At 32.9% G+C, this 26,364-nt stretch overlaps 3 protein-coding genes across 8 annotated transcripts in view; 1 reads left to right on the forward strand and 2 right to left on the reverse strand.

The window, feature by feature from the left end:
* LOC143044911 (uncharacterized) overlaps positions 1 to 2,108 on the reverse strand; it is a 44,190-nt gene extending 42,082 nt beyond the window's left edge. For both annotated transcript variants that reach the window (XM_076217144.1, XM_076217143.1), the window contains exon 1: positions 1,986 to 2,108. The gene's annotated coding sequence lies outside the window, so the exon portion shown is untranslated. The remainder of the gene's footprint in view (positions 1 to 1,985) is intronic.
* LOC143044912 (angiopoietin-related protein 1-like) overlaps positions 1 to 12,770 on the reverse strand; it is a 108,819-nt gene extending 96,049 nt beyond the window's left edge. Inside the window, exons 1-5 of one of the 5 annotated variants that reach the window (XM_076217151.1) lie at positions 12,615 to 12,770; positions 11,583 to 11,717; positions 10,682 to 10,767; positions 10,015 to 10,183; positions 8,743 to 9,729 (exon numbers count right to left, since the gene is read on the reverse strand). In XM_076217151.1, coding sequence (XP_076073266.1) covers positions 9,350 to 9,729; positions 10,015 to 10,183; positions 10,682 to 10,767; positions 11,583 to 11,697 — 750 coding nt within the window. In that variant the 5' untranslated portion in view covers positions 11,698 to 11,717; positions 12,615 to 12,770 and the 3' untranslated portion in view covers positions 8,743 to 9,349. Of the gene's footprint in view, positions 1 to 8,742; positions 9,730 to 10,014; positions 10,184 to 10,681; positions 10,768 to 11,582; positions 11,718 to 12,530 lie in introns of those variants that run through there. The other 4 variants (XM_076217153.1, XM_076217152.1, XM_076217154.1 and 1 more) reach the window with 4 other exon arrangements.
* Positions 2,095 to 24,646, forward strand: LOC143046545 (uncharacterized). The gene is made up of 6 exons (XM_076219702.1): positions 2,095 to 2,188; positions 3,500 to 6,310; positions 20,646 to 20,861; positions 22,232 to 22,341; positions 22,879 to 22,981; positions 24,585 to 24,646. The coding sequence occupies exons 2-6, from the start codon at positions 3,616 to 3,618 to the stop codon at positions 24,644 to 24,646; spliced, it is 3,186 nt and encodes a 1,061-aa protein (XP_076075817.1). The 5' UTR covers positions 2,095 to 2,188; positions 3,500 to 3,615.
* Positions 24,647 to 26,364: the final 1,718 nt, after the last annotated feature.

Raw genomic sequence — 26,364 nt, forward strand, 5'->3', positions numbered from 1 at the left:
GTATTTATTCATCGACTTGGTAATCTAAGTAAAGTTCACAATGAAGTAAGTAATATGGTTAGATGATTTCTTGTTGACATCATTTACAATTTGAACCTAAAATAATGTTAATTGTTAAATATAATCTTGATATGATTTATCATAATAAAATAGTATCCTGATCTTAAATTACTGATATAACACATGATGCATATCACTGAAAATGTACTCCCATATAAATGCCTTTCATAGATGTGTCACAAGAAAAAATTTCAATAGCCTGATGCGTTTGACATATTTGTGGGAAGGCGGATCTCAAAAAATTAAAATAGCCTTTGAAGAAGTCATAATTATTTGGACTAGGTATATGACTTCAAGCTTTTGAGACGTTTCAGCAATAAACCCATTCGGCTGAATGTTGTTTCAGCCACTCAACACTTTGGCCTTGGTCATGTTGGTCATATTTCAGTCCATTTTTTTCTTTTTTTTAATTACCTGCCTATCAATATTTTGATTAAAAAATAAAAGGTAATCCCTCTGCAAATGTTTGCACCTGTCCTAAGTCAGGAATCTGATTTACAGTAGTTGTCGTTTGTTTATGTAATATATACATGTTTCTCGTTTTGTTTATATAGATTTAACCGTTGGTTTTCCCGTTTGAATGGTTTTACACTAGTAATTTTGGGGCCCTTTATAGCTTGTTGTTCGGTGTGAGCCAAGGCTCTGTGTTGAAGGCCGTACTTTAACCTATAATGGTTTACTTTTTAAATTGTTATTTGGATGGAGAGTTGTCTCATTGGCACTCACACCACATCTTCCTATATCTAAGTAAATATTTCTAATTTCTATGAATAATTTATTAGACTAAGAGTAAGAAAATATAACAATCGTCAGGGTCAGATAAAGGTTAGAATTTTCTTATCTTTATTAGTAGATTGTCCAACATGTTGAAAAGTAGATTAAAAATACATCAAAATATGTACATGTACAATGTATCTAGACTGTATGCTTGCATTGTACATCAAACTGTGTCTCTCAATTCGTAATACGGAATCTCTCCGCTGTTTTGAAGACCCATTCATCATTTCTAAAATCATGTCTTACACTGGAAAAGATCGAGAATTTCACGCCTTTATGACATCATTCACCATATAGAAGGTGAGCCTGTATCTCTGCTCTATTATAAGTTTCCAGCATTTTCATAATTGTCAGTCTGTAGGGTAGTACAGACACTGACATAATTTATGTTCTGTAAGTACGTAATCTTGATTCCAGTACGACTGAAGAAGGGTAATCATCTTATTAAATTTTAATTTCCCAAATATTTTGTGCAGTACTAGTATAAAAGAAAACTTTTGCTTAACATGTCTTGGAAATGGCAATGCATACATTTTTGTCACATGGTACATTGTATCAGATGGAAGTGACAAGTCACAGGACAGTTTTGTCTGAAAACCATATCCTGGAACTGGCCTGTATGTCATTTCTGTAATCATGTCTGACTCTTATAAACAGAAAAATCGTTAATTTGGTACGCCTTTATACCGTCATTTACCAGATAGAAGGCGTACATTTACCTGTACCATAAATAGGGAAATTTCGGCGTTCATGTATACATTTTAAGCATATGCTGATAGAAGCACATGACAGATTCATCTGAAAACCATATCCTGAAACTGACCTACTGGTAGCCTTTGTCTATTTTCTGCTCTTCCATCATGTTGTTGTTTGTTTGATGCATTCCTTATTTCATAGGACCATACTCTATCAGCATAATCAGTGAAAGTATATATACAAGTCAACAAAATATCTATTAATCTTTATTACTTGGCTGAAGTGGGAAACGTCTATATATCTAGTTTCCCACTGGCACTGAATTTTGTACAAAATTATATGGAGGGAAAGTAAAATTTACGTAAGCTGTAGAAAACTCAACAGGAAGCCTACAATTTTATGCCTTGTGTTAGAACGTTGTGGATACTTTTATCTTCGACATTTATACTTACAAACATGCTTCGCAACAGGCTATTTATTATTGCAGGCAAGAAAAACAATTAAAAAATCAAGTGAAATCTGCCATTTCCATTTTTTTCATTGTAAAATCTGGGTGCTTCACGGATGAGCACTGAGCAATTTCCGTAAATGACATAATAAACAAGCTTCTCTCCGATACTCTCCCCTTTCCAAGCAGGAACGAAACAAAAAATAGGTCAGTGCATTGTAAAAATAATATATTAATATTTATATAATTGTTATGTATGTAACAAAAACAGTTAATATTTTGTTTAATCCGATCTCAATCAGTTGATGTATGACCAACTCGCCCACCTTTTGTTTACCAACTCGCCCCTTTATGAAAATATAACAGGAGAGCATGATTCTACATGCAAAATCATCTTTGTTCTCTGTTTCTCGTCTATAAATATGTATGTAGGACTCAAATCTATAGTGGGTTCCAGATATATGAGGGTCTTAAAGGAATTCCGGGTCTGTTTGTGCCAATCACGTTCAAGCCCCTGCAATTTCGTTCGCCCCCTTTCACCTGTTCACTTACATGACTTAGTCCAAATATTAACGTACATCACCAACTTCAGAGCAGGACTGTCACATGTTTTAATACACTCATGGGACCATTATTTGTTAATTTTTCTTGAAAAATTTTGTTCGTGTGTTTGATCCGTTCCAAAACTTGATTTACTGATATTTACAAATAGGAAATGTACAATGATAGTGTTATGGTACAAAGAAGCCAGCAAGGGTTAGTAGGAATTACCAACAAGCTGATTTGGCCTTTCAATTGTTTTGTTTCCCAGTCAGTGGCAAGTTCTAAGTGAATGTTGACTAATTTGCGTCACTTTATTGTAGTTAATCTCTGGTGAGTTTGTATGGGCTGTATTATTGTAAGTAACTATTATGAACTGTTTTATGCATTTTGACCTTCAGTGTTTGTGTTTTTGGACAATAAAGTGAAGTTACAAGCTATTACATACATTAAATTGGGAAGTACAATGTATCTGTGCAGCAGCAGTATTAAGAAGAAGATATATGTTTCAGAAAGGGAAACATTTGCCTTGTTAACTGCCGGTTCCAAGTCTGAATAAAGGAGTAGGGAAGTCATTTTTTTCATCTAATTGGCGTAATATTATGTTGGGTTTTTTTGCGCAAATGATACATTGGAGTAAAAAGTTGTGGTGCAAAAGGAAGCATTTTTGGCGCAAACAGATCTTTTCCGATTTATTATGTTTATGAATTTAAGGTCCAATGATTTTGAAATTTAGTACACATTGTTCCCTATGATATGATCTTTCTAATTTTTGTATCTAAATAACAGTTTTTATCCAAATTTCATGGTCCATTGAACAAAAAAAATGATAGTAATGGTGGGGAATCCTTGTACTAGGGACACATTCTTGTTTTTACAATGTTTATTAAGCTCTTAATGTGAGAGAATGTACTTCACAATCCTATTGATCATGTTAATTTTTCATCTTTTATTTACAGTTCTTTTACTTTTTTTCAGAGATGTTGTTTTATGAAAAATAACTTTGAAAGAAGTTAAAAAAAGATGTATTGGAATAACATAACTGGTAGACAACACAAGCCAAAATAAAATGATATGACAGGAAAATCATCACAATGAATACTGATATTGATAACAAGACAGGACCAGATGTTGATACCCATATTAAAGTTGAAACAAAACTTGCACCACAAGATGAAGCTGTAAAGACACAATCAGAAATTGAGCATGGTGTAGATCATGCAGCAACAGGTTCAACACACACATTTAAGACAGAATATGGAAAGATGGAGGTATTGTTTGAGTACTCTGATGGACCTTTAGTGGTCAATAAAGATGCACTTCAGCATGAAGACTCTACAGAGAAAGATTCTCTGCAGGAATCGAACTCAACAGCAACTCCTGTAGGAGCAAGATATGAACAAGGTCAACTGATTCAATCTGTACCAAAACCAATGCAAAGAGTTGCCAGTTCAGGTACCTGTGAACAAGGTCAATTGATTCATTTTGTACCAAAACCAATAAAAAGTGTTAAACAAGTTCAACTTATTCAATCTGTACCAAAACCAATGCCAAGATGTGAACAAGGTCAATTGATTCATTCTGTGCCAAAACCAATACAAAAAGTTGTGAGTTCAGGTACCTGTGAACAAGGTCAATTGATTCATTCTGTACCAAAACCAACACAAAGAAATGCCAGTTCATGTATAGAAGTAATTCCAGTTCCCTCAGTCAATTTCAACGAGAGGCCCCAGGAAACAATCTCATCCAAACTGATTGATGTTCCTTTAGTACAAATACTGAGTTCAAGCATGAAATGTGATCCTTCAACCAAACCACATAATATTGTAGAAAAGGTTTCACATTTTCCTGAGAATGAGAAACACATCTCCACACCAGGATTTACTGGAGTACCATTGTCTAGCCAAAGAACAACACTGGTTCCCTGTGCCAAATTACCAAACACTTTACCTGTTAGTATGCCTTCTTTCACTGCAACAACAAAACAGCTATTATTAGCTAAGATTAATGCTAGAAAATCAACTGCAAGATCTACACTTGATCCACCCACAACACAACATAATGCAGCTTTAGCGTCTAAGGATGTAACATTGTCAAAGATCTTACCAAGCTTTGTCTCACCCTCCGCTACATCTCAGAATGTCTCATCCTCCGTATCATCTCAGAATGTCTCGCCCTCTGCTACATCTCAGAATGTCTCACCCGCTGCTACATCTCAGAATGTCTCACACACCACTATATCTCAGAATTTATTTAACAAATTAAATCAAGGCAATATAAAACAAAACCTTTCTTCCAAATTGTTACCGTTAAAAGGGAAACCTGCCGGTACTAAATATATAATAGTCTCATATAAAAAACCTCATAGTACTACAGAAAGTAACAATGTAATTGAAAATCAGGATACTGGTTGTAAGTTGACACTGGAGCCTCAGAGTGCAGGCCATGTGGTGAATCAAGCAAGCAAACGTTTCAAAGAATCACTCATAACATTGGAATCCTCTAGAAAAAAAGATGATCATATAACAGCTGATCAATATGTAAACGAAGATCAACCCATAAAAATAAAAAATGTAAATGCAACTGAATGTGGTCAGTTTGAAACTGTCATCACTCCTGCATGTATACCTGAAACTGAAGTTTGTAGGCACAGTAGTTTATGTTCTGAGACAGTTTTTACTGATTGCGGGAAAACTACTTTAAAAATTGAGGATCCCATGGATATTGAATGTGACAAATCAAATGATAAACATGATAAAGCTATGGTTGAATCAGAAGTTTGTCTTCCTGGAAGTAAAAATGTAAAAATGTTTAACACCAAAAGAGTTGAACATTGTGTACCATTACAAAACATTTTGAGTAGAAAAAAGAATGCATTGCCAGCAAGCATAACAAGACAAGGTCAACTATCAGTACAAACACAGCCTCAAAGTCAGATATTAGTGCAAATTCAACCTGAAGGTCAACCTTTTGTGCAAACCCCCCCTGAAGGTCAACTTTCAGTGCAAACACAGCCTCAACACCGCCTATCACTGCAAAATCAACCTGAAGGTCAACTATCAGTGCAAGCACAATCTGTAGGTCAACAATCAGACCAAACACGGTCTCCGTCTCAGGGTCAGCCTTCAGTACGAAAACGTTCTAAGGGCAAGCCATCAATGCAAACACAGCCTCAAGGTCAGCTGTCAATGCAAACACGGTCTAAGAGTAGGCCATCAGTGCAAACACAGTCTCAAGGACGGACATTAGTGCAAACACAGCCTCAGAGTCAGCTGTTGGTGCCAAAACCTCTTCAAGCTAAAGTATCTGTGAAGATAAATGGTAGAGTTAAACTATTTGATCAACAAAAAATTCAACCTGAAGGTCAACCTTTTGTGCAAACACCCCCTGAAGGTCAACTTTCAGTGCAAACACAGCCTCAACACCGCCTATCACTGCAAAATCAACCTGAAGGTCAACTATCAGTGCAAGCACAATCTGTAGGTCAACAATCACACCAAACACGGTCTCCGTCTCAGGGTCAGCCTTCAGTACGAAAACGTTCTAAGGGCAAGCCATCAATGCAAACACAGCCTCAGAGTCAGCTGTTGGTGCCAAATCCTCTTCAAGCTAAAGTATCTGTGAAGATAAATGGTAGAGTTAAACTATTTGATCAACAACAAATTCAAGCTAAACTATTGAAAGAACCAGAGTTTCGTACTCATTTATTGAGACAACCTGTATTTCAGTTTGTACAAACTGAGCCTCAAGGTCAGCCATTGGTCATGAACAAAGAACAAAAGTCACAAGGTAAGTAAGGTAGAAAATTGCAAACCATAGATATTTTTTGGTAAAGTAAAAACAAGTATACATGTGTTTTGAAAAGATTATGGAGATGTGGTCATAGTGGTATTTATTCCAATGAGACAACTTTCCATAGCGTAAGGATGAGGATGTCATCATTTTCTTTTTTGTTGTTCAGGAGTTGAGCCCTTAGAAATTCATTGCTTTAAAATGACACAAATAAATGTTATAAAAATTCAGGATAAAAATTAAACACTAAAAAAATTTCAGAAGTGAAAAGTACACTGTTGAAGTATTGAATGACATACTCCTAGGAGCCTCTATTTGTTTTTAAATCACATCTCCCATAGTAGAAGGAATGTCTTCCAGCCTGTGTGTACTTCTATTTATCCTTCCCATATCAGGTTAATTTATTGTAAAGGATGTTTAATCAAATCGACTTGAAATTTACTAGTTGTTCATATAAATAGACCACTTTCGAGTTCACCCGTCACCGGAAAAAACTCGTCAATTATACGCGCCTTTATCACCGTCATTTGTGCATTTAGGGGCGTCGTCACTTCCCTTCCAATGTTGAGCGAGTGGTTGGAAAACTATAATTCTATATTGTACGAATTATTCGGCAAATTGAATTCTCAAAATTGACAATCAACACTGCTGTCATTAGGGAATTGTCAGTAAGTATCTACAGAGCAACCATTATTTCTAGTTTATCCTGCACAAAGACGATCACTAAGACGCTTGATGAACGTAAATAGTGCAGGGATACAGGCGACCCCCTCTATCTGGTAAATGACGTCATAAAGGCGTGCATAATTGACGAGTTTTTGCCGGTGACGGATGAACTCGAAAGTGGTCTATTGTGTGAACTTTTCACAATATGTTCCATATAAGCGGTTTTACCACATTTTGAAGTTCAATTATTATGGCCATATCTTGGTAGAGTGCACACCATCACTTATGTAACTGTGGCCACAAAAAATAATTCATGTGTTTCTGCTAAGGTGCTGAAAAAAGGGTAGGTAGGCAATATCATTTTATTTAACAAACATATTTTACCTGGTTACAACTAAGGAATCTATATGTGCTTGTTCCAAAATGGAATAAAACGTGTTAGGGTAGGCACTACAAATTAGGATAGGTAGGGTTAATGGAAACACTTGTATTAAATTTTTTAGTCTTACAAAAGTAAGACTGGATCGATCTGTCACAGTAATGTAGTTGTACAGCAGAAATCTATACTTGTATGTTCAGTAGTTGTTGTTTGTTGATGTGGTAAGTAAGTGTTTCTCTATTCTCAGTTTTATACAGATTAGACCTTTTGTTTTCCGGTTTGAATTGTTTTACACTACTCATTTAGGGGTCTTTAAATGCTTTCTGTTCAGTGTAAGCCAATGCTCTGTGTTAGAGATTTCTTATTTCTTATAATAATATTGTGCAATAACAAGAAATTTCAATTGGAGTTATCTTTCTTTGTCCAGAACAGTAGTTGAATCAACTTAAACAATATACAAAGTATTTTTACTACCAACTGATAATTACCATTCAGTGATATATAACAAGCACTTTTTTTTACATTTTAATATGTTATGATGTAATTATTGTTGCAAACTCCATTAGAAATTTGAATTGAGATCGGTTTTGGAATAAAGGAAAGGGGGATGTGAAAAAAAAATGGGGGGGGGGGGTTCAATTTTTCTCATTTGAAATTTATAAATAAAAAGAAAATTTCTTCAAACATTTTTTTTAGAGAATTGATATTCAACAGCATAGTGAATTGCTCAAAGGCAAAACAAAAATTTTAAGTTCATTAGACCACATTCATTCTGTGTCAGAAACCTATGCTGTGTCAACTATTTAATCACAATCCAAATTTAGAGCTGAATCCAGCTTGAATGTTGTGTCCATACTTGCCCCAACCATTCAGGGTTCAACCTCTGCGGTCGTATAAAGCTGCGCCCTGCGGAGCATCTGGTTATACATAATATTTCAGGTAATTTGTCCTTATTTCTTTCAGATTAGTTTGAAAATAAAGTTGATGAGTTGAAACGAAAATACAATTAAATGAATTGATTGTATGTATGATGGTTATTTACATCTTCAAAGAAGACTGTGATATTGTTCAAAATAGATACTTCTGTCAATGTTCTGAGCACATCAATGAAGGGTTTAGCAGTTCACAGGAGCGGATCCAGCCACTTAAAAAAGGGGGGGGGGGTTCCCAACCCAGGACAAAGAGGGGGGGGGGGTCCAACTATACATGTATGTCCCCATTCAAATGCACTGATCGTCCAAAAAAAGGGGTTCCAACCCCCTGAACCCTCCCCCTGGATCCGCCACTGGTTCAGTTGCTTGAATTGTGTTTAAGCATAATTATGAGGTTTGACTTGGGAATTGGGCAAATTACAAAGTAGTATTTGTACATGCAGAAAAACAACTAGAAGTGTATAAAAGTTTATTGATTTTGAAAGTGAAAAAAAATAATACGACTACTAGACAATGATAGAAAACAAAATATGAAAAATTCACTAAATGCATCTATTACTGTTATTTATGTTTAGTTACATGAATAACAACATGAACAGTAAGCCTATGACTATGTTAGTTGGCACACACAAGTTTGAAGACTTATTTTCAATGATTTGCTTTTAGCAGTTTTAGATATTGAATTATCTCCCTTGTAAATATTTCATGAAATATGGTAAACTTAAGATATGAGTTAATCAGCATTACAGATAAACATAATAAAGACAAGTCAAATTGAATAAACGTAAAAATTAAAAACTTAAAATGCTGCATTTGGATTATTTTACATTGATTCTGACCTCTTACAGGAACATTACCTGTACAATTGGAGATTCTGTAAAAAAAAAATGCATCTTAGTAAAGGAAGTAAATTGTTAATTTGTTAATTTGCATTGTAATGAAAGGCTTAAAAGAGCAAAATGGTAGCTGTTTAATTTCTATCATGTTGAATTTTGATTTTGTTTATTTGTTTGCACTTTGCAGTTGTGAATATATTGTAAAAGAAATCATTTGCACAGTTTATGAACTTGACAGCATCATTTGTGCGAACTTCATAGAATATCCATATCCTCCCCAACTGTACCAGTAGATACCGTCATAGAACTGTCCACTTGGTTGGTAGGGTCCGCCATAATAATATTTCCCATTCAAAAATGCGTAGGTACAGTAGTTGAACCACCATCCTCCCTGATAGCCTGCGGCACATCTGTGGGTGTCTAATTTGTCTGGTGTGGCGAACACCATGTTGTTATTTTGTGACATTGAGTCTCCTGTATCCCCACTGTAGCCACCGATGGATAGCCTAAAGTGTGTAGAATCCATCAGTTTGAAGTAGTTGTAGCGAGCATTTTTGTTAATTCCTGCCCAATCTTGTAAGTTTACTGTAAGAATGCTGTTACCTGAAATTAATCAAACAGAATATCTATATACTGTAATTTCAGAAATTAATGCGAGGTTTTTATTATTATTGCAAAAAAATGCAACATAGTTAACGTGTACATGAACACTCAATATTTTAAACTCGCATTTTAAAATATTTTGTATGAATAAAACAGGTTTTTTCCATTCTCAATTTTAATCAGTATACTTCTTTCCATCAAATTTGGGATCAGAATACTTTTTTTGGAAAAAAAACTTAACCCCACCCTCTCCCTTAACACACTCAAATTTAGTCATGGTCTTACCTTGATGATTTGTCAAGTAGTATATTGAGTTAAGACCTGCCCAGTAATCTGCCTGAGAAGAACCAAAACCAGCTACGTAATCATGCCACAATCTGTTGAAGTTTTCTCTACCATCAACTCGGCGTTGAATCACATTGAAGGAGTTGTTGGGTGTATGCTCACAGATTATCTGAAATAAAACAAAACTTTAATATGAATAAAATTAAATCTTTAGAGTCAAACAGAATAAGGTTGAAAACAACAGTATTGTAATTTTATATCTCTACTACAAAAGAAGAGTTGGCTTTGCCTTTAGGTTTTTCTCTGATCTTTCAAAGATATAAAAATGTAACATCTATAGTAAAATTTAAAGACTAGTAACTATTTTATCACTTAATCACAGTAACAACAGCAATGAGGGGAGGGTGGTAGTATTGTTTTTTTTTTAATCGAAACAATTTGATGTGGCATTTCTATTTTTAATTAACAGCTGTTGTTCACTGAGTTGTGCAACTGATTTAAAAGCTTCATTTCAGCAACTTTTCTGTAGTTTAACCTCTTCTGATGAAATAAATTAGAAGATGAACACTGGCAAGAAAATTGGTCATGATCAAGTCATGTAGAGTTTTAGATGATTCTGCCAAATTTCAAGAATGTAATATGATATACACTTAAGAAATATTCATACCTTGAAGTAGGTCTTTGTTGTATTCATCCATAATTTGTATACACCACTCTTTTGGTAACCTCCAAGTTTTCTGGCAGCACCACAATCTAAATGAAAAGATGTGGTAAATATTGAAAGCAAGTTATTATTTTTTGTAATCTTCTCTGTGTAGCCATTTGGCCTGGCATCTATAGATATGAAAAAAGTGTACCATAACATTCATTGAAGTCATTGAAGCATCTTTTATTTTATTTATTATTTGAATTTCTTCTTCTTTTTCTTGGAAGGGGGTCACATAAGAAAGCATCCTCAACCTTTATTTATGTTACATATTATCATAAATTACAAGCTACATTTCAATATTAAGAATGAACACAAATGCGGCCACTTTCATCGAAGACGTCACGGACCTAAAATTAAACTAAAATGCTAAAATTGTGAAGATTTCAGTAATTTAGCATGACTTAATGATGCTAGTACCTGATATATGTGCATTGTATTGTCAAAACAACACATATTTATGTAGCAGATTGAGAAGCACTTCATTTTTCAATGAATTCGAATAACTAAAAGTTTATATATATACATTTTAACAATTTTGTAAAACTGCTATATTTTTGTACCAACAAGGAGTCTTACTGGACGTACTCCTTTGAATGTCTCTTCAACCATGCATTGCTTGAATTTCATTGAATTTTTTATAAATCTTTAAAACATAATATCAATTTACACCTTATAAGATTGATAAATCAGAATGATAATTTTGGTTTTCCCTTGCAAAACATGAACTTCGTAATTGTTTTCATCTGAAAGACTGTATAAATTTTATTACAAACGGCCTAGGGAGCATATTTAAAACTAAAAATATTTCCACACAAGTACCTTAATATGAAGTTATATTTTAGACGAAATTAAATATTACCTTGGTATTGTTTAATATCATTTTCATTAACTGCCTCTTCATCTAGACCATTAACCAATGATAAACAAACACACACAACGGCAAGTATCAATGTCTTCTTCATACCTCTACCCATTTTAATTCTAATTAAGCTACCTGTTTAAATATAAAATATAAAGTCATATTTTTAAACATAAAAAAAAATTACTTTTATTATACATTTCCATAGCGCAAATACAATTAATTAAGTCAATTTTAAAGAAAAATGTAAAAGATTCAATATGAATATTATATGCATTTTAATATTCTCACAATATTGTTATTTTTCAAAAGGCTGAAATTTGCCTCACGATCTCTTGTGTGGATTGAGACAGTGTGCACTCATGACCTTTTCTCATCATAATATATAGTTTTAAGATTTTAATCCATTATGATTTTAAACTGGTGAGAAAAAGAATTAAATACCAACACATCATATCAGATAATGATGAGTGATGCTAATTAAATGTTTGATGGGTATAATGATGACCATACAGGCTTAGAATATGTTATTTATAAAGCTTGATAGATGTACTAAACAGAAATGCTGAGTCAGATTATTTTAACTTGCTAAGTCACAAGGTAACAATCACCAGGGAATAATTTATGTATGCTAAATGTGCATAAAATTATTCTGATCCATGCTACATGTGCATGCATGGATAATAATATATGTTACGCTTTATCAATGAGTAAATAATAGATTGTAATAAACCCAAGATGTAACGTTTTATTTGTGAAATATTTAAAATCAGATAAGTTTTATTAAAATTAAAGTACACACAAATGTACTGACACTGAAAAAAAAATAAAAAGTATTTTTAAACTGAATTTTAAATACCCTGAATAAGCAATTTATATTATTCATCGTGAATTGAATTTTAGTTACTATATGCATAGAAATATTAAATAATGTTATTAAATACATACTCAGACTGCAGTTTGTTTTATATATCTTTTTACATGTAAGTTACTAAAGAATCAAATAACTATGAAATATTATTGCATGCTTACAATTATATATTACCGGTAACAGGATAGTCTCTCTCCAATCCAGGAAGTGAAAAGGATTGAAGGAAATTGTGAAATAAATGAATAAGCAAAGTGACACTCAAAGTCACATGTCCCAAGTCAAGTTATATGCATTTTTTAATGTCCGTACTTATAGATACACTCTATTGATTAGAATCTGTGAACAAATGTACAGGTGAAGGTCTAGAGTTATCTCAGTTAAGGTGAATGACCTAGTTATCATGATCAGGTCATATTAAGTTGGATATTTTTCTTTTTCTTTAACAAATTTGTTTTAAGACTAATTAAGTTTCCAACCTGATTTTCAAAGGAAAATGGGTTATTAATTTGGGCATGTACAGCAGGCTTTCATGCTTATTAGAAAATTACAAATTTATGTAAAGTGCTATATAAATATTATGTATATTCATGTATATTAATAATTATGGAGAAGACAGAACTAAGTTGAAAAACTTGTGTCTAATCCAGTTGTTTTGAACAATAAAATATGTTTGAACAAAAAAAAACTAGCAGGCAGACAGGTTCAAAATAGTGTCCATTCATTGACATGCAACACTTTGACAACACTTTTTTCAAATTTGAATATGCTGTTTCCTGATACTAAATGAGGGTTATACAAGTGTAATTTTGTTTTCGGTTTGATGGTGTTTTGTTGGTTTTTTGTTGCGTTTTTTTTTTTTTTTTGGGGGGGGGGGCTCTATATTATATTACTTTTAGAAAAAAACAAAAAAATTGTCAAAGAACAGTATTTTGGGCCATAAAAAAGAACATGTTTGTTTTGTTTGTTTTCTTTAACCTTACCTACCCAGAAAATAGTTGCCTACTCAAAATCTTTTTTGAGATTCGATGTGAAAATATTTTGTTTTATTCAGATAGGCATAAAGACTAAAACAGATTGGAAAAATATATTTTTCTACACCAAAAAAGAAAAGAAATTGCCTACCTACCTTAACCTACCCACTGTCTCTACCTTTCGAAAAAACAAAAAGTATATTAAATTCGGGCCTTGTTAGTTAAAAAAAATTGAAAGAAGACAGACTGTACAAGCACGCAACCATATTTGATCCTTGTCTAGACTAAAATTTCTATCAAATAATTGATAGGTAGATGTGATATCCCAAATCTTCACAAAAATTTCAAGGTTAAAAAGATAGAAAAATTTTGTATTTGTCAAGGAGTGCATAGATTTTATCAAATTTTAAGACGGAAATAATGTTTTAAAAGAATTATAAGGAAATATTTATATTAAAAATGAGCTTTATACTGTGAGCCCTTTCAGCTCTTTTTTGAAATATCTTTTTCTTCGAAGATATGCTGTGTAATTTGAAGTTGTACTTGAAAAATTCTATTGATCTGACTTTTTTGTACATTGGTATAGTTATATGATGACTTACAGGTTGAGTTTAGGTTTCATTCATGTACAGTGGGAGATCTTCTCCAAAGGGAGGGGGGTTCGTTCATGTACATGCATACCTTTATATCAGTTCAAGCAGCTTTCTTTAAAAAGATGTTAGCATACTGTAAATTCAGAAAATATTGCGAGGTTTTTATTATTGCGAAAAATGCGTCAGAGTTGTAAACGCAATAATTTAAACTCGCATTTTGAAATGTTTTATATGAATCTAACAGGATTTTTCTCAAAATCGTAATAATTAAAATCGCATTCAAGTCTAAAATGACAAAATCGCAATAATAAATGCACGCAATAAATTCTGAATTTACAGTATATTTCCTAATTCAATGCTATTCAAGCAAATAACAGATATAATAGCATATGACATTTACTGAGTCTTTAGATTTGCACTTGATCTCATTTATAGTTTATTCAAAATTTTAAAACCATATTCAAACAATGAAGCAATTAGAATATATTATACAAATAATTAGGCATTAAGAGTGAGGAAGAATAACTTTTTTTATAGCTCAAATATGTTTGAAGAGTCAATTGAGGAATCCAGGATTGAGAGTCACTTGGTGATAGACAAAAATGAAAATAAAAAAATAAAACAATTAAACATATAAACTAGTATCTCAATTGTTTGTAAAACAATTGAAAGGTCTTTCCTGTAAAAGTGATGTTTTCGTATTGTACTTTGTACGACCTTTCGTTTGATATACGACAAGCACACCTTCTGAAACATTTCGCTTTTTACACTTAATGACCTCATACGTCTACATTTTTGAGATCGGAATTATGATATATGGAACAGAGTAGATGAGCTTTCGTTTGATATGCGACAACACCATGTTCTTGAAATATTTGCACTTAATAACCCTATCCAACAAATTTTTGGAGGTCGGGAATTTGATATTTTAAATGTACACATCATGACCTTTCATTTGATATACAACAACCCTACCTTAAAAGAACATTTATTTTTTGCACTCAATGACCCCATCCAACCCATTTTTGGGAGACGTCAATTTGAAATTTGAAATGTACGCTTTATGTTCTTTCATTTGATATGCGACAACCTTACCATCTGAGAAATTTGAATGTTTGCACTAAATGACCCCACCCGTCCCCCTGGGATGAAAAGGGGGTTTAAAATTTTCATTTTTAAGTAGAGTTTATTAAGACCTTCAATTTGATATATCAGATGACCCCATTTGACAAAGTGCAAATAATGATGCAATATCAATTATATAAATAGAAGTTATGAAACTTACAAAGTCAATGCAAAACTTGAAAATTTCAAATTGATTTTTTGGTGTTTTTTTCCATGGAATGTTTTTGGTATTTGGTCAAACATATAACTATGTCAACCTCTTCAATTTCTAAAACATTTTAAGTGGTAAGCCTTTGATAATTCAGAAATACATGCCTCCGCTCGAAAAACTTCAAACTGCATTATCTCTAAAACGACAATAGATATCTCAAATCTGTTAAATGATAAATGATCTACAGTTGAAGGACAACATTATAGAAAAAGAATTGGGACCATTTCAAAGTTCACCAAGGTCACAATTAATCATCAAATATATGATGCAATACAAAACTTGAGAACCGGAAGTCGTAGAGACATGGGACTATCACCATTCAACTCAGGACCACTTGACCTTTCAAATATTACAAGGTCAAGGTCATAGTAAAATATGAAGGTCAAGGTGAAATTTCATCATGACCTGACATTGACCTCAAATTGAAGGTCTTGAACTACTGATCATCTTTGCAGTTTATAGTAGGTTGATATCTGTTACCTTTAAAAAGATATACACACAATACTATACTTTTAAGAATCATCCCGTCGTAACTTTTGAACAGACAGTCGGACTCTTTTGAGGTCAGAGTATAAAATGTAGAGCTCGTCGAGAGGAACATTTTATACGCTGTAAGTATGCAGCAAACTCTTATTGTTTTCTTAATATGAAAGCTTGAAATTGCAGCGTAATTTTTTTTTGCACTCGGTGACCTTTGACCTTGGGTGCAAATTAAAGGTCACATGAACTTAAGATTATTGGTGTAGGTCCCAAGTCTTTACGACTTCCGGTTCTCGAGATACAATTTTTCAACAATTGTTTATATTTTTTCAAGGGAAATAACTCCTTATAAGGGTAAAAAACAAAATGATTGTATATGTTAATTAACATTGCCATGTGGTCCTGTACATGTTGCCGTTTTCAAATCGATTCTATCTTGAATACTTTTTGAAAGAAAGAAATTGCTTCAAGGGGACATAACTCTTATAGGGAATGATGAAATCCTTAGCAGCCTCATATGGTAACACATCATGATGAAATCTAACTTTTGTCCAAATAAGGTCATGATATCTTCAAAAACAACGAGGGGGGGCCATGTCGAAAAAAACCAATAAAAGGGAGAGAACTTCTAAAGGGGATGATGAAATCCTACACAGCCTCATCTGGTAATACTTCATGATGAGGTCTACCGATGGTCCATATTTGGTCTTGATAACTTCAATAGAAACAAGGGGAGGCCATGTTAAACAAATGCTGGATGAAAAAAAAAAAAAAACAGGAGAAAAACAATAAGGTCTTTCCTCGCGGAGAGGAAAGACCTTAAATATCAATATCCTGTTTAGAAAGTATTGCAATTGATTGCTTATTTAACTGTTGTAATTTTCAAACCCCACTTAGGGGCATTATGTTTTTTTAGACTGTGTGTCCATTGGTTCATTCGTTCATTTGTCTGTCCCACTTCAGGTTAAAGTAGTTTCTGATGAAGATCATAACATCCAATCAACTTGAAACTTAGTACACATGTTCCCAATGATATGTTCTTTGTAATTTTAATGCCAAATTAAAGTTTTGACCCCAATTTCATGGTCAACTAAACATAGAAAATAATAGCCAAGTGAGACATATGTGTACTTGGGACACATTTTGGTTTAATGCCCCATTTATGGGCATTATGTTTTCTGGTCTGTGGGTCCATTCTTTCATCTGTTCGTTCTCCGTCTGTTTGTCCCGCATCAGGTTTAAGTTTTTGGTTGAGGTAGTTTTTGATGAATTTGAAGTCCAATCAACTTGAAACTTAGTATACATGTTCCTTATGATATAACCTTTCTAATTATAATGCCAAATTAGAATCCTGACCCCAATTTAATGGTCCACGGAACATAGAAAATGATAGTGCAATAAGGGCATCTGTGTACTATGGCCACATTCTTGTTTTTTAGCTCACCTGGCCCGAAGGGCCAAGTGAGCTTTTCCCATCACTTTGCGTCCGGCGTCATCCGGCGTCCGGCGTCGTTGTTAACTTTTACAAAAATCTTCTCCTCTTAAACTACTGGGCCAAATTTAACCAAACTTGGCCACAAACATCATTGGGGTATTTAGTTTTAAAAATTTGTCCGATGACCTGGTCAACCAACCAAGATGGCCGCCATGGCTAAAAATAGAACATTGGGGTAAAATGCAGTTTTTGGCTTATAACTCAAAAACCAAAGCATTTAGAGCAAATCTGACAGGGGTAAAATTGTTCATCAGGTAAGTTTTTATCTGCCCTGAAATTTTCAGATGAATCAGACAACCCGTTGTTGGGTTGCTGCCCCTGAATTGGTAATTTTAAGGAAATTTTGCTGTTTTTGGTTATTATTTTGAATATTATTATAAATAGAGATAAACTGTAAACAACAATATTGTTCAGCAAAGTTAGATCTACAAATAAGTCAACCTGTCCGAAATGGTCAGTTGACCCCTTAAGGAGTTATTGCCCTTTATAGTCAATTATTAACCATTTTTAGCTCACCTGACCTGAAAGGTCAAGTGAGCTTTTCTCATCACTTGGCGTCCGTCGTCCGTCGTCCTTAAACTTTTACAAAAATCTTCTCCTCTGAAACTACTGGGCCAAATTTAACCAAACTTGGACACAATCATCCTTGGGGTATCTAGTTTAAAAAATGTGTCCGGTGACCTGGCCATCCAACCAAGATGGCCGCCATGGCTAAAAATAGAACACAGGGGTAAAATGTATATTTTGGCTAATATCTTTGAAACCAAAACATTTAGAGCAAATCTGACATCGGGTAAAATTGTTAATCAGGTCAAGATCTATCTGCTCTAGAATTTTCAGATGAATCGGACAACCCGTTGTTAGGTTGCTGCCCCTGAATTGGTTATTTTAAGGAAATTTTGCAGTTTTTGGTTATTATCTTGAAAACTATTATAGATAAAGATAAACTGTAAACAGCAATAATGTTCAGCAAAGTAAAACCTACAAATAAGTCAACATGACCAAAATTTTCAGTCAACCCCTTAAGGAGTTATTGCCCTTTATAGTCAATTTTTAACAAATTTTAGTCAGTTTTTGTAACTTGTACAAAAATCTTCTTCTCTGAAACTACATGGCCAAATTAAACCAAACTTGGAGATAATTATCATTGTGGTATATAGTTTGAAAAATGTGTCCAATGACACCGCCTTCCAAAAAAAATGTCCGACACGGCTAAAATTAGAACATAGTGGTAAAATGCAGTTTTTGATTTATATCTTTAAAAATAAGACATTTAGGGCAAATCTTTCAAGATTTAAATGTCCATCAGAATAAGATCTATCCCCTTGCAAATTTTCAGATGAATCTGACATCTCGTTATTGGGTTGCTGCCCTAAAATTGGTAATTTTAAGGAAATTTTGCAGTTTTTGGTTATTATCTTGAATACTATTATAGATAGAGATAAACTGTAAACAGCAATTTTGTTCAGCAAAGTAGGATCTACAAATAAGTCAACATGATAAAAATTGTAAGAGTACCCCTTAAGGAGTTATTGCCCTTTATAGTCAATTTTGAACAAATTTTCGTCATTTTTGTAACTTGTACAAAAATCTTCTTTTCTAAAACTATGGGCCATATTAAACTAAACGTGGCCACAATCATCACTATGGTATCTATTTAAAAAAAGTGTCTAATGACCCCACCTACCAACCAAGATGACCAACATCAGTAAATACAGTAACAGGTGAGCGACACAGGCTCTTGAGAGCCTCTAGTTCTTAAATCTTAGTAATCTTTTACAAAAATCTTCTCCTCTGAAACTTAATAACTGGGCCAAATTAATCCAAACTTGGCCACAATCATCTTTGGGGTATTTAGTTTAAAAAATGTGTGGCATGACCCGGCCAATCAACCAAGATGGCCACTTCGGCTAAAAATAGAACATAGGGGTAAAATTCAGTTTTTGACTTATAACTCAAAAACAAAAGCATTTTGAGCAAATCTGACATGGGGGTTAAACTGTTCATCAGGTCAAGATCTATCCGCCCCGAAAATTTCAGATGAATCTAACAACTCGTTGTTGGGTTGCTGCCCCTGAAATGATCATTTTAAGGAAATTTTGCTGTTTTTGGTTATTATCTTGAATATTATTATAGATAGAGATAAACTGTTTTAACAGCAATAATGTTCAGCAAAGTAAGATTTACAAATAAGTCAACATGACCGAAATGGTCAGTTGACCCCTTTAGGAGTTATTGCCCTTTATAGTCAATTTTTAACAATTTTTCATAAATCTTAGTAATCTTTTACAAAAATCTTCTCCTCTGATACTACGTGGCCAAATTAAATCAAACTTGGCCACAATCATCATTTGGGTATCTAGTTTAAAAAATGTGTGGCGTGACCTGGTCAACCAACCAAGATGGCTGCCACGGCTAAAAATAGAACATAGGGGTAAAATTCAGTTTTTGGCTTATAACTCAAAAACCAAAGCATTTAAAGGAAATCTAACATGAAGTAAAATTGTTCATCAGGTCAAAATCTATTTGCCCTGAAATTTTCAGATGAATCGGACATCCTGTTGTTGGGTTGCTGCCCCTGAACTGGCAATTTTAAGGAAATTTTGCTGTTTTTGGTTATTATCTTGAATATTATTATAGATAGAGATAAACTGTAAAAAACAATAAATGTTGGCAAAGTAAGATCTACAAATAAGTCAACATGATCGAAATTGTCAGTTGACACCTTTAGGAGTTATTGCCCTTTATAGTCAAGTTTTAACCATTTTTTTCGCAAATTATAGTAATCTTTTACAAAAATCTTCTCTTCTGAAACTACTGGGCCAAGTTAATTATAGATAGAGATAATTGTAAGCAGCTAGAATGTTCAGTAAAGTAAGATCCGCAAACACATCACCATCACCAAAACACAATTTTGTCATGAATCCATCTGCGTCCTTTGTTTAATATTCACATAGACCAAGGATAGCGACACAGGCTCTTTAGAGCCTCTAGTTATGTTTATCTATACAAATATACCAGATTGATCCTGTACAGATTGTTGTCATCACATTTGTGATCAGATGTACTCTTGTCTATTATGGAACAATGTCTCTTGAAAGTCCAATCAACTTGAAACTTAGTATACATGTTCCTTATGATATAACCTTTCTAATTATAATGCCAAATTAGAACCCTGACCCACATTTGTGATCAGATGTACTCTTGTCTATTATGGAACAATGTGTCTTGAAAAAAAAACCAGTCTCACACAGAAATTTTGTCATTTTAACCTGAAATTTAAACTGCATATTTGAACTTATATTCATCTATTTTAGTGAAAAAGACCAAGAAACAAGAATGTAGACCAAAGGAGGTTAGCAGATTCTCTTCAAAGGTCAAGGATAGAGATCAAATGGAAGTGACCTTGGACAGACCATGGGATTTAGGAACACAAAATGTTGATATAGACCAAGAAGATGTTGCTGAGGCATCTAATTTACAAACAGAAACGCAGACAGCACAGATATTACATCATCCTAAAACCAAGAAGGGTAATTATACATATAAACAGGCTATTATTTCAACTTGGAATTATTTATGTCCAAAGTCAGGAGCCTGCATTTGAGGGATAGTTTCGTCCATTATTTTTCACTTATTAAATCAGGCTGTTAGTTTTCTTGTATTAAACTGATTTGAATAGCTGACTATAGTAAGGGTTTTAGGCCACGGTTTTTTAATTTGTTGGTTTACGGATTTTTCTCATAAAAAAGTCGGGTCGGTCGGTCGGAAAAAAAAAGAAAAAAAAAATATCTTTCAAAACAGAAAAATATGCAAAATAAATATATATTTCACCTTACTTAACAAAATGTTTGTCTTATTTGCTGTTTTGTAATCATTTCTTAACATTTCGTTCGATGAAATATTATTGATCAGTGATCATGAACATCACAGGACATCGTTTAATAACTTCCTGTAAAAAAGAGGGGTTGCACGGACAAAGACGAAATTAAATCGTCATTTCACAAACAAGAAAAACAGATTCCCGTAGCTCTCAATCAATTCCAGAAAACTTGGTAAATAATGATCTTCAGTTACAAAAACTGATAAAGAAAAAAAAATGTAAAAACGTCGTACAAAAATAAGTTTCAACACACGTGTCGAAAAACGTAATAGACTCGTCCACTGGAAAAACGACAATATCGGGTTAATCAGTTGTCATGCAATCCGGTTTTTATCCCAATGATTGATAATATGAAACAAGAAAATTTCAAATGATTTGTTAATATTCAGTACTTTAATTGATGTTATTCCACCTGTCAACATTTGGACAAGTCTATTTCTCTGAGATGATGCATCTTACGGACTGATGACAAATAAGGGAAACGAACTTATTTTTGTAATAGGTTTTCAACACAGGTTTCGTTCCGCAAAATTATTTGCGCAAAAGACATTTCAAGGTCAGTTATAATTGAATTGTCTATTTTTAGAAACGTAAATTGGAAGTTTTATTTTTCACAACAGAAAGTGTTATCAACTTTGTTAATGATTAATGCATTTTATTTTATAAAAAAAGAAATTTTAATTATTTTTCAGGGATACTGCATTGATAAGGGTCGGCGGGAATAAAAAAGCATGAAAAGTCAATTTTATTTTTATTCTGAAAATCGGCAAAATCGGGTCGGCGGATCCGTAAACCAACAAATAAAAAAACCGTGGCCTTACTTATTCTATGAATTCTTTTTGTTCAATTTCGGAACACAAAATCATGGACTTTGCAAGTGGCATCATTGTATGATCTTTCAGTACAGTATCTTTAGTATAATTCTAAGATCAATGAATAAAGCAAAATTTGTTACTATTACAGCTTTAAGCTGAGACTTTTATTTTACACAATATATTATATTTATTAATTTTTTTTCAGTAACCATACTTTATAAAAAAAAATCTTTAAATACCGACATGCAGACTACTCACCAAAAGAGATCTAGAAAACGAAAATGTTTGGAAATTGTGGAAAAACCCAGAACAGAGGTTAGTTCTCTATTATGCATACTAGTTTTCTTTTTCAGAAATGTAGAAAGAAAAGCAAAATAACAGTAAAAAATCTTGCCAAATGATGTTAATTGTATTTTTTGGTGCATGACAATACAATTTCAATAAAAAAAAATCAACTCATTTTGACAAATCATTTAAAAAAAAATCCAAAAACAATGGTAACCCATTAAAATTTGAGACTTCTGAGAATCACGAATATTTTGGAGAATCTAAATAAAATTATAATCAATTGATGCTAATGGTTCAGTGATCAAGTAAGCTTACCAAAGATATTACCGTTACCTACACACTCAACGCAATTGGCTGTAACATGTTCAGTTCCAGTCCACTTTACCAAGAAACATTATACTGAGTGCAACAAAGATTTATACCATGATGAATTATTACAATTATTAAAATGCACATGATTATAATCAATTGATAAACAACATTTGGAAAAGATTTCTTTACCAGCCATATCATATATAAAAGAATTAGATCATCTAGTAATCTCATTTATTTTTGATTTAACAGACAGAATCTTCGTTGCCTAAAATCAACAAAACTGGTGCAGATGATCATATTGGTAAAAGGGATATTGTTAAACCTGGTACCAGCAATAAAGAAGATATTACAGGTAACTATGTAAAAGTCTTTAAAGATGACCATGGATTCATTATTATTTGTTGGATACCAATTTTCGTGGATTTCGTGGGTGCAAGAATTGCAAAGGAGTAGGTCCGGTAAGGCCCTTTTTTGGCCCCAAAATTTGGCAGTTTACAAAATCGTTAAAATGTAAAGTTTTAGTTATTTATTGGATAGTAAAATGGTGCTGCGGCATAAATATGGGCTGTTTTTGACAATACAATGCACATATATTGAGTACTAGCACCATAAAGTCATGCTAAATTACTCAAATCTTAACAATTCCAGCATTTTACTTAAATTTTAGACGGTTTCCGTGTAAAACGAAAGTGGCCGCATTCGTGTTCATCCAAAATATTGAAATGGAAGTTGTATTTGATGATAATACATAACATATATAAAGGTTGAGGATGAACACGGATGCGGCCACTTTCGTTTTTGACAAAAACCATCTGAAAAGTTACCTTTTTTCGCATATTTGGTAGATTTTTCATATTTGAGCTTGAATCGGACCATTTTTAATGACGAAATAAGTTAAAAACTTTCACATAAATTAATCGAAACATATAAAATAGACACTTAAGTGTTTAAAAAGTGGTCAAAATCTTTCGTCAGATGAAACTGAAATTTGAGGCCAAAATCGGTCCTTACAGGACCTACTCCTTTGATGTATGATTAAATGCAGACTTTTAGGAAACCACGATATCAAATAACCACGAAAAATGCAAGTTTTCCTCAATCCAAGAAAAGTTGGTACCAACCAAAAATAAACGAATCTACTGTTTGTTGAGGGGTGACATAAACTGCAAATATTTGTTAAACCTGTTAAGAGTTATGGTCCTTGAATAACATTTGTATCTATTTTTATCACCAATAAAAGATTGACAACAAAATCAAAATGATAGGAACCAATTAGTGCCCATGAAATGATATTTTTGGACTACTTTATAGACTTTCCTTCTATTTAAAAAAACCTGGCAAAGACAGATACAAATTTAAGCATAATAAAATATCAGCAAAGTGAACTTTAAAAGAAATGTAAAATTACTGAAATTATCAGTAGTCCATATTTAATGTACATGCCACGGCTGAGGGGAGGAGGGTTATCAGTTATATATCTTTGGTGTTTCAAAGCACCATTATTTTTTTAATTGATGTTTTTATAGAATATTTTGGAAACTAAAGATTACATGGTTACTGAAGCTTGTACGCGGAGAGAAAAAGGGTGAAAATTTAATTGATTAACTCCAGTGATGGTTATTTATTCATATGCAATGAAACATTACTATGGATTCATAGTTATTTGTTAAAAATCAATCTTCTTGGATTTCCTGGGTACAAGTGAATCACAAAATTAAATGCTTAAAGATTGTCATGTTTTACAAATGCTCATACACAGAATTTGGAAAAACCATGAAATTAAATAACCAAGAACATGTTAGTTTTCCTTAATCCACGAAAATAGAACCCATGAAAATAAATTAATCCAAAAAATGTGAAATTTGTTCTAAAGTACTGGACAGGAAAAAAACTTTACTCATAGACTAATAGGGTAAACAATGGTGGTATTAAACTTATAGTTTTGTTTTTTTCAGCCAAGTCTGTGTTCAAAATAAAGAAAAAGATGGATAGTCATACAATGACAGCAGGTTTGTAACTTTTCTTTCTCTCGTCTTTATAAACAAATGTGTGGGACAAGGCATAGGCCCTTTCTTCAAATGTATACTTCAGGAACTTTAGAATTAGGGCATCATAAATAACTATCTTGCTGAATTATTCCCCGCATTTAATATGTGATTATTATATAGAATATGAATAAAAGGAGAATTTATTAAAAATAATTAAAAATAAGGATTATTTTAATGATTCTCTTGTAACAACCTTCATTCTATTTTAAACTTCTCTACATAATACTAGTCTCATGTACGTCACCCAATGATCATGTATGCCTTTGAAAAAAAAAACATTTAAAAGCATACTGTGAAAGTATAAAGAATACACAAACAATAATGTAAGTGCAAATCTACACGACAAGGCCGCTGCTTTGTTTATTTTAAAAATATGTTACACATGAGCGTTATAAAAAAAAACAATTTTGTATATATTATACGTAACTTTTTGGTATTATGTTGTGCGAAGTATATTATATGCAATTATCGCTATTTTGTGCATTTTTCCTTTGATCTTTTTTGTGATAATTTTCATATCATGCTTCTCGCTTGAGATGGAAAAATTATCGCTAGAAACCAAGGAGGCCATGTGGCGTTGCTAACGAAATTGACATTGAAATTGACAACGTCGTCATAGGTAAAATAGCGATAAACAGATTATCATTGGTCATCTCAACTCGATTGCTTTTCTCACTTTCACTGTACCAGCTGAAGCGAGAAAATCAATCTCGTTGAGATAATCAACGATAATCTATAATTATATACTTCACACAACATAATAATTTAAAGAAAAACAACCCTTTAGTGCTGTCAATCTTATCAGCTGTTGTGTTTAATGACGAAAACCCCTGTTTTGGGCAGGAAACTGACTACAAGATAGGTGCGACACCTTTACATCATGAAAAGACATGAGAAAATAATTTCACTCTAATTCACTACATTCAACCGTATGAAATTGTATTTATGATGATGGTGAAATGTTACCAATTGGTTTTGTTTTACTTTTGAAATTACAACTATGAGAAAGTTATAGAAATAAATCAAAATGAGCTTTTAACAACCCTAACTTATCTTTTTCCTTAGATTGATTTTTATGAATATTTAAATTGAAGCAAATACTTAAAATCATCAAAGTTGTGAATTCTAAAACTATTTTTTTTTTCATTAATTTCTATATATAACTCAGGAGAAAAGAGATACCAGGGAAAATTTGATGATCCAGATACAAATATAAAAGGTAACTACAATGCATATGTAAAGTCCTATTTTAGTTATACCCTTTTTTTGGGGGGAAAGGGGGGGGGTTAAACAGTACCTTCTAGACCACTTTCAAGTTTGTCCTTCTCTGGAAAAAAATTCAATTATGCATACCTTTTCGACATCATTTACCAGATAGAGGGGTTCGTCTGTATCCCTACACTATTAATAGTCATCAAACGTCATGGTGATCATCATTGTGCAGGATAAACTAGAAATAATGTTTCTTCAGTAGGTACTTAATCACAATTCCCCAATGTCAGCAGTGCTGATTGTTAATTATGAGAATTCAATTTGCTGAATGATTCGTGCATTACAGCATCATAGTTTTATCGCTTAACATTGGAATAGAATTGAAGATGCCCCTAAACACACTAATGATGTTCACAAAAACCAACCAAAGTTTTTATTAGAATTGCATTAAACTCAAAAGTTCTCTATTGTATTC

The sequence above is a fragment of the Mytilus galloprovincialis genome, chromosome 9 (genome assembly GCF_965363235.1).
Source record: "Mytilus galloprovincialis chromosome 9, xbMytGall1.hap1.1, whole genome shotgun sequence".
NCBI classification, from domain to species: domain Eukaryota; kingdom Metazoa; phylum Mollusca; class Bivalvia; order Mytilida; family Mytilidae; genus Mytilus; species Mytilus galloprovincialis.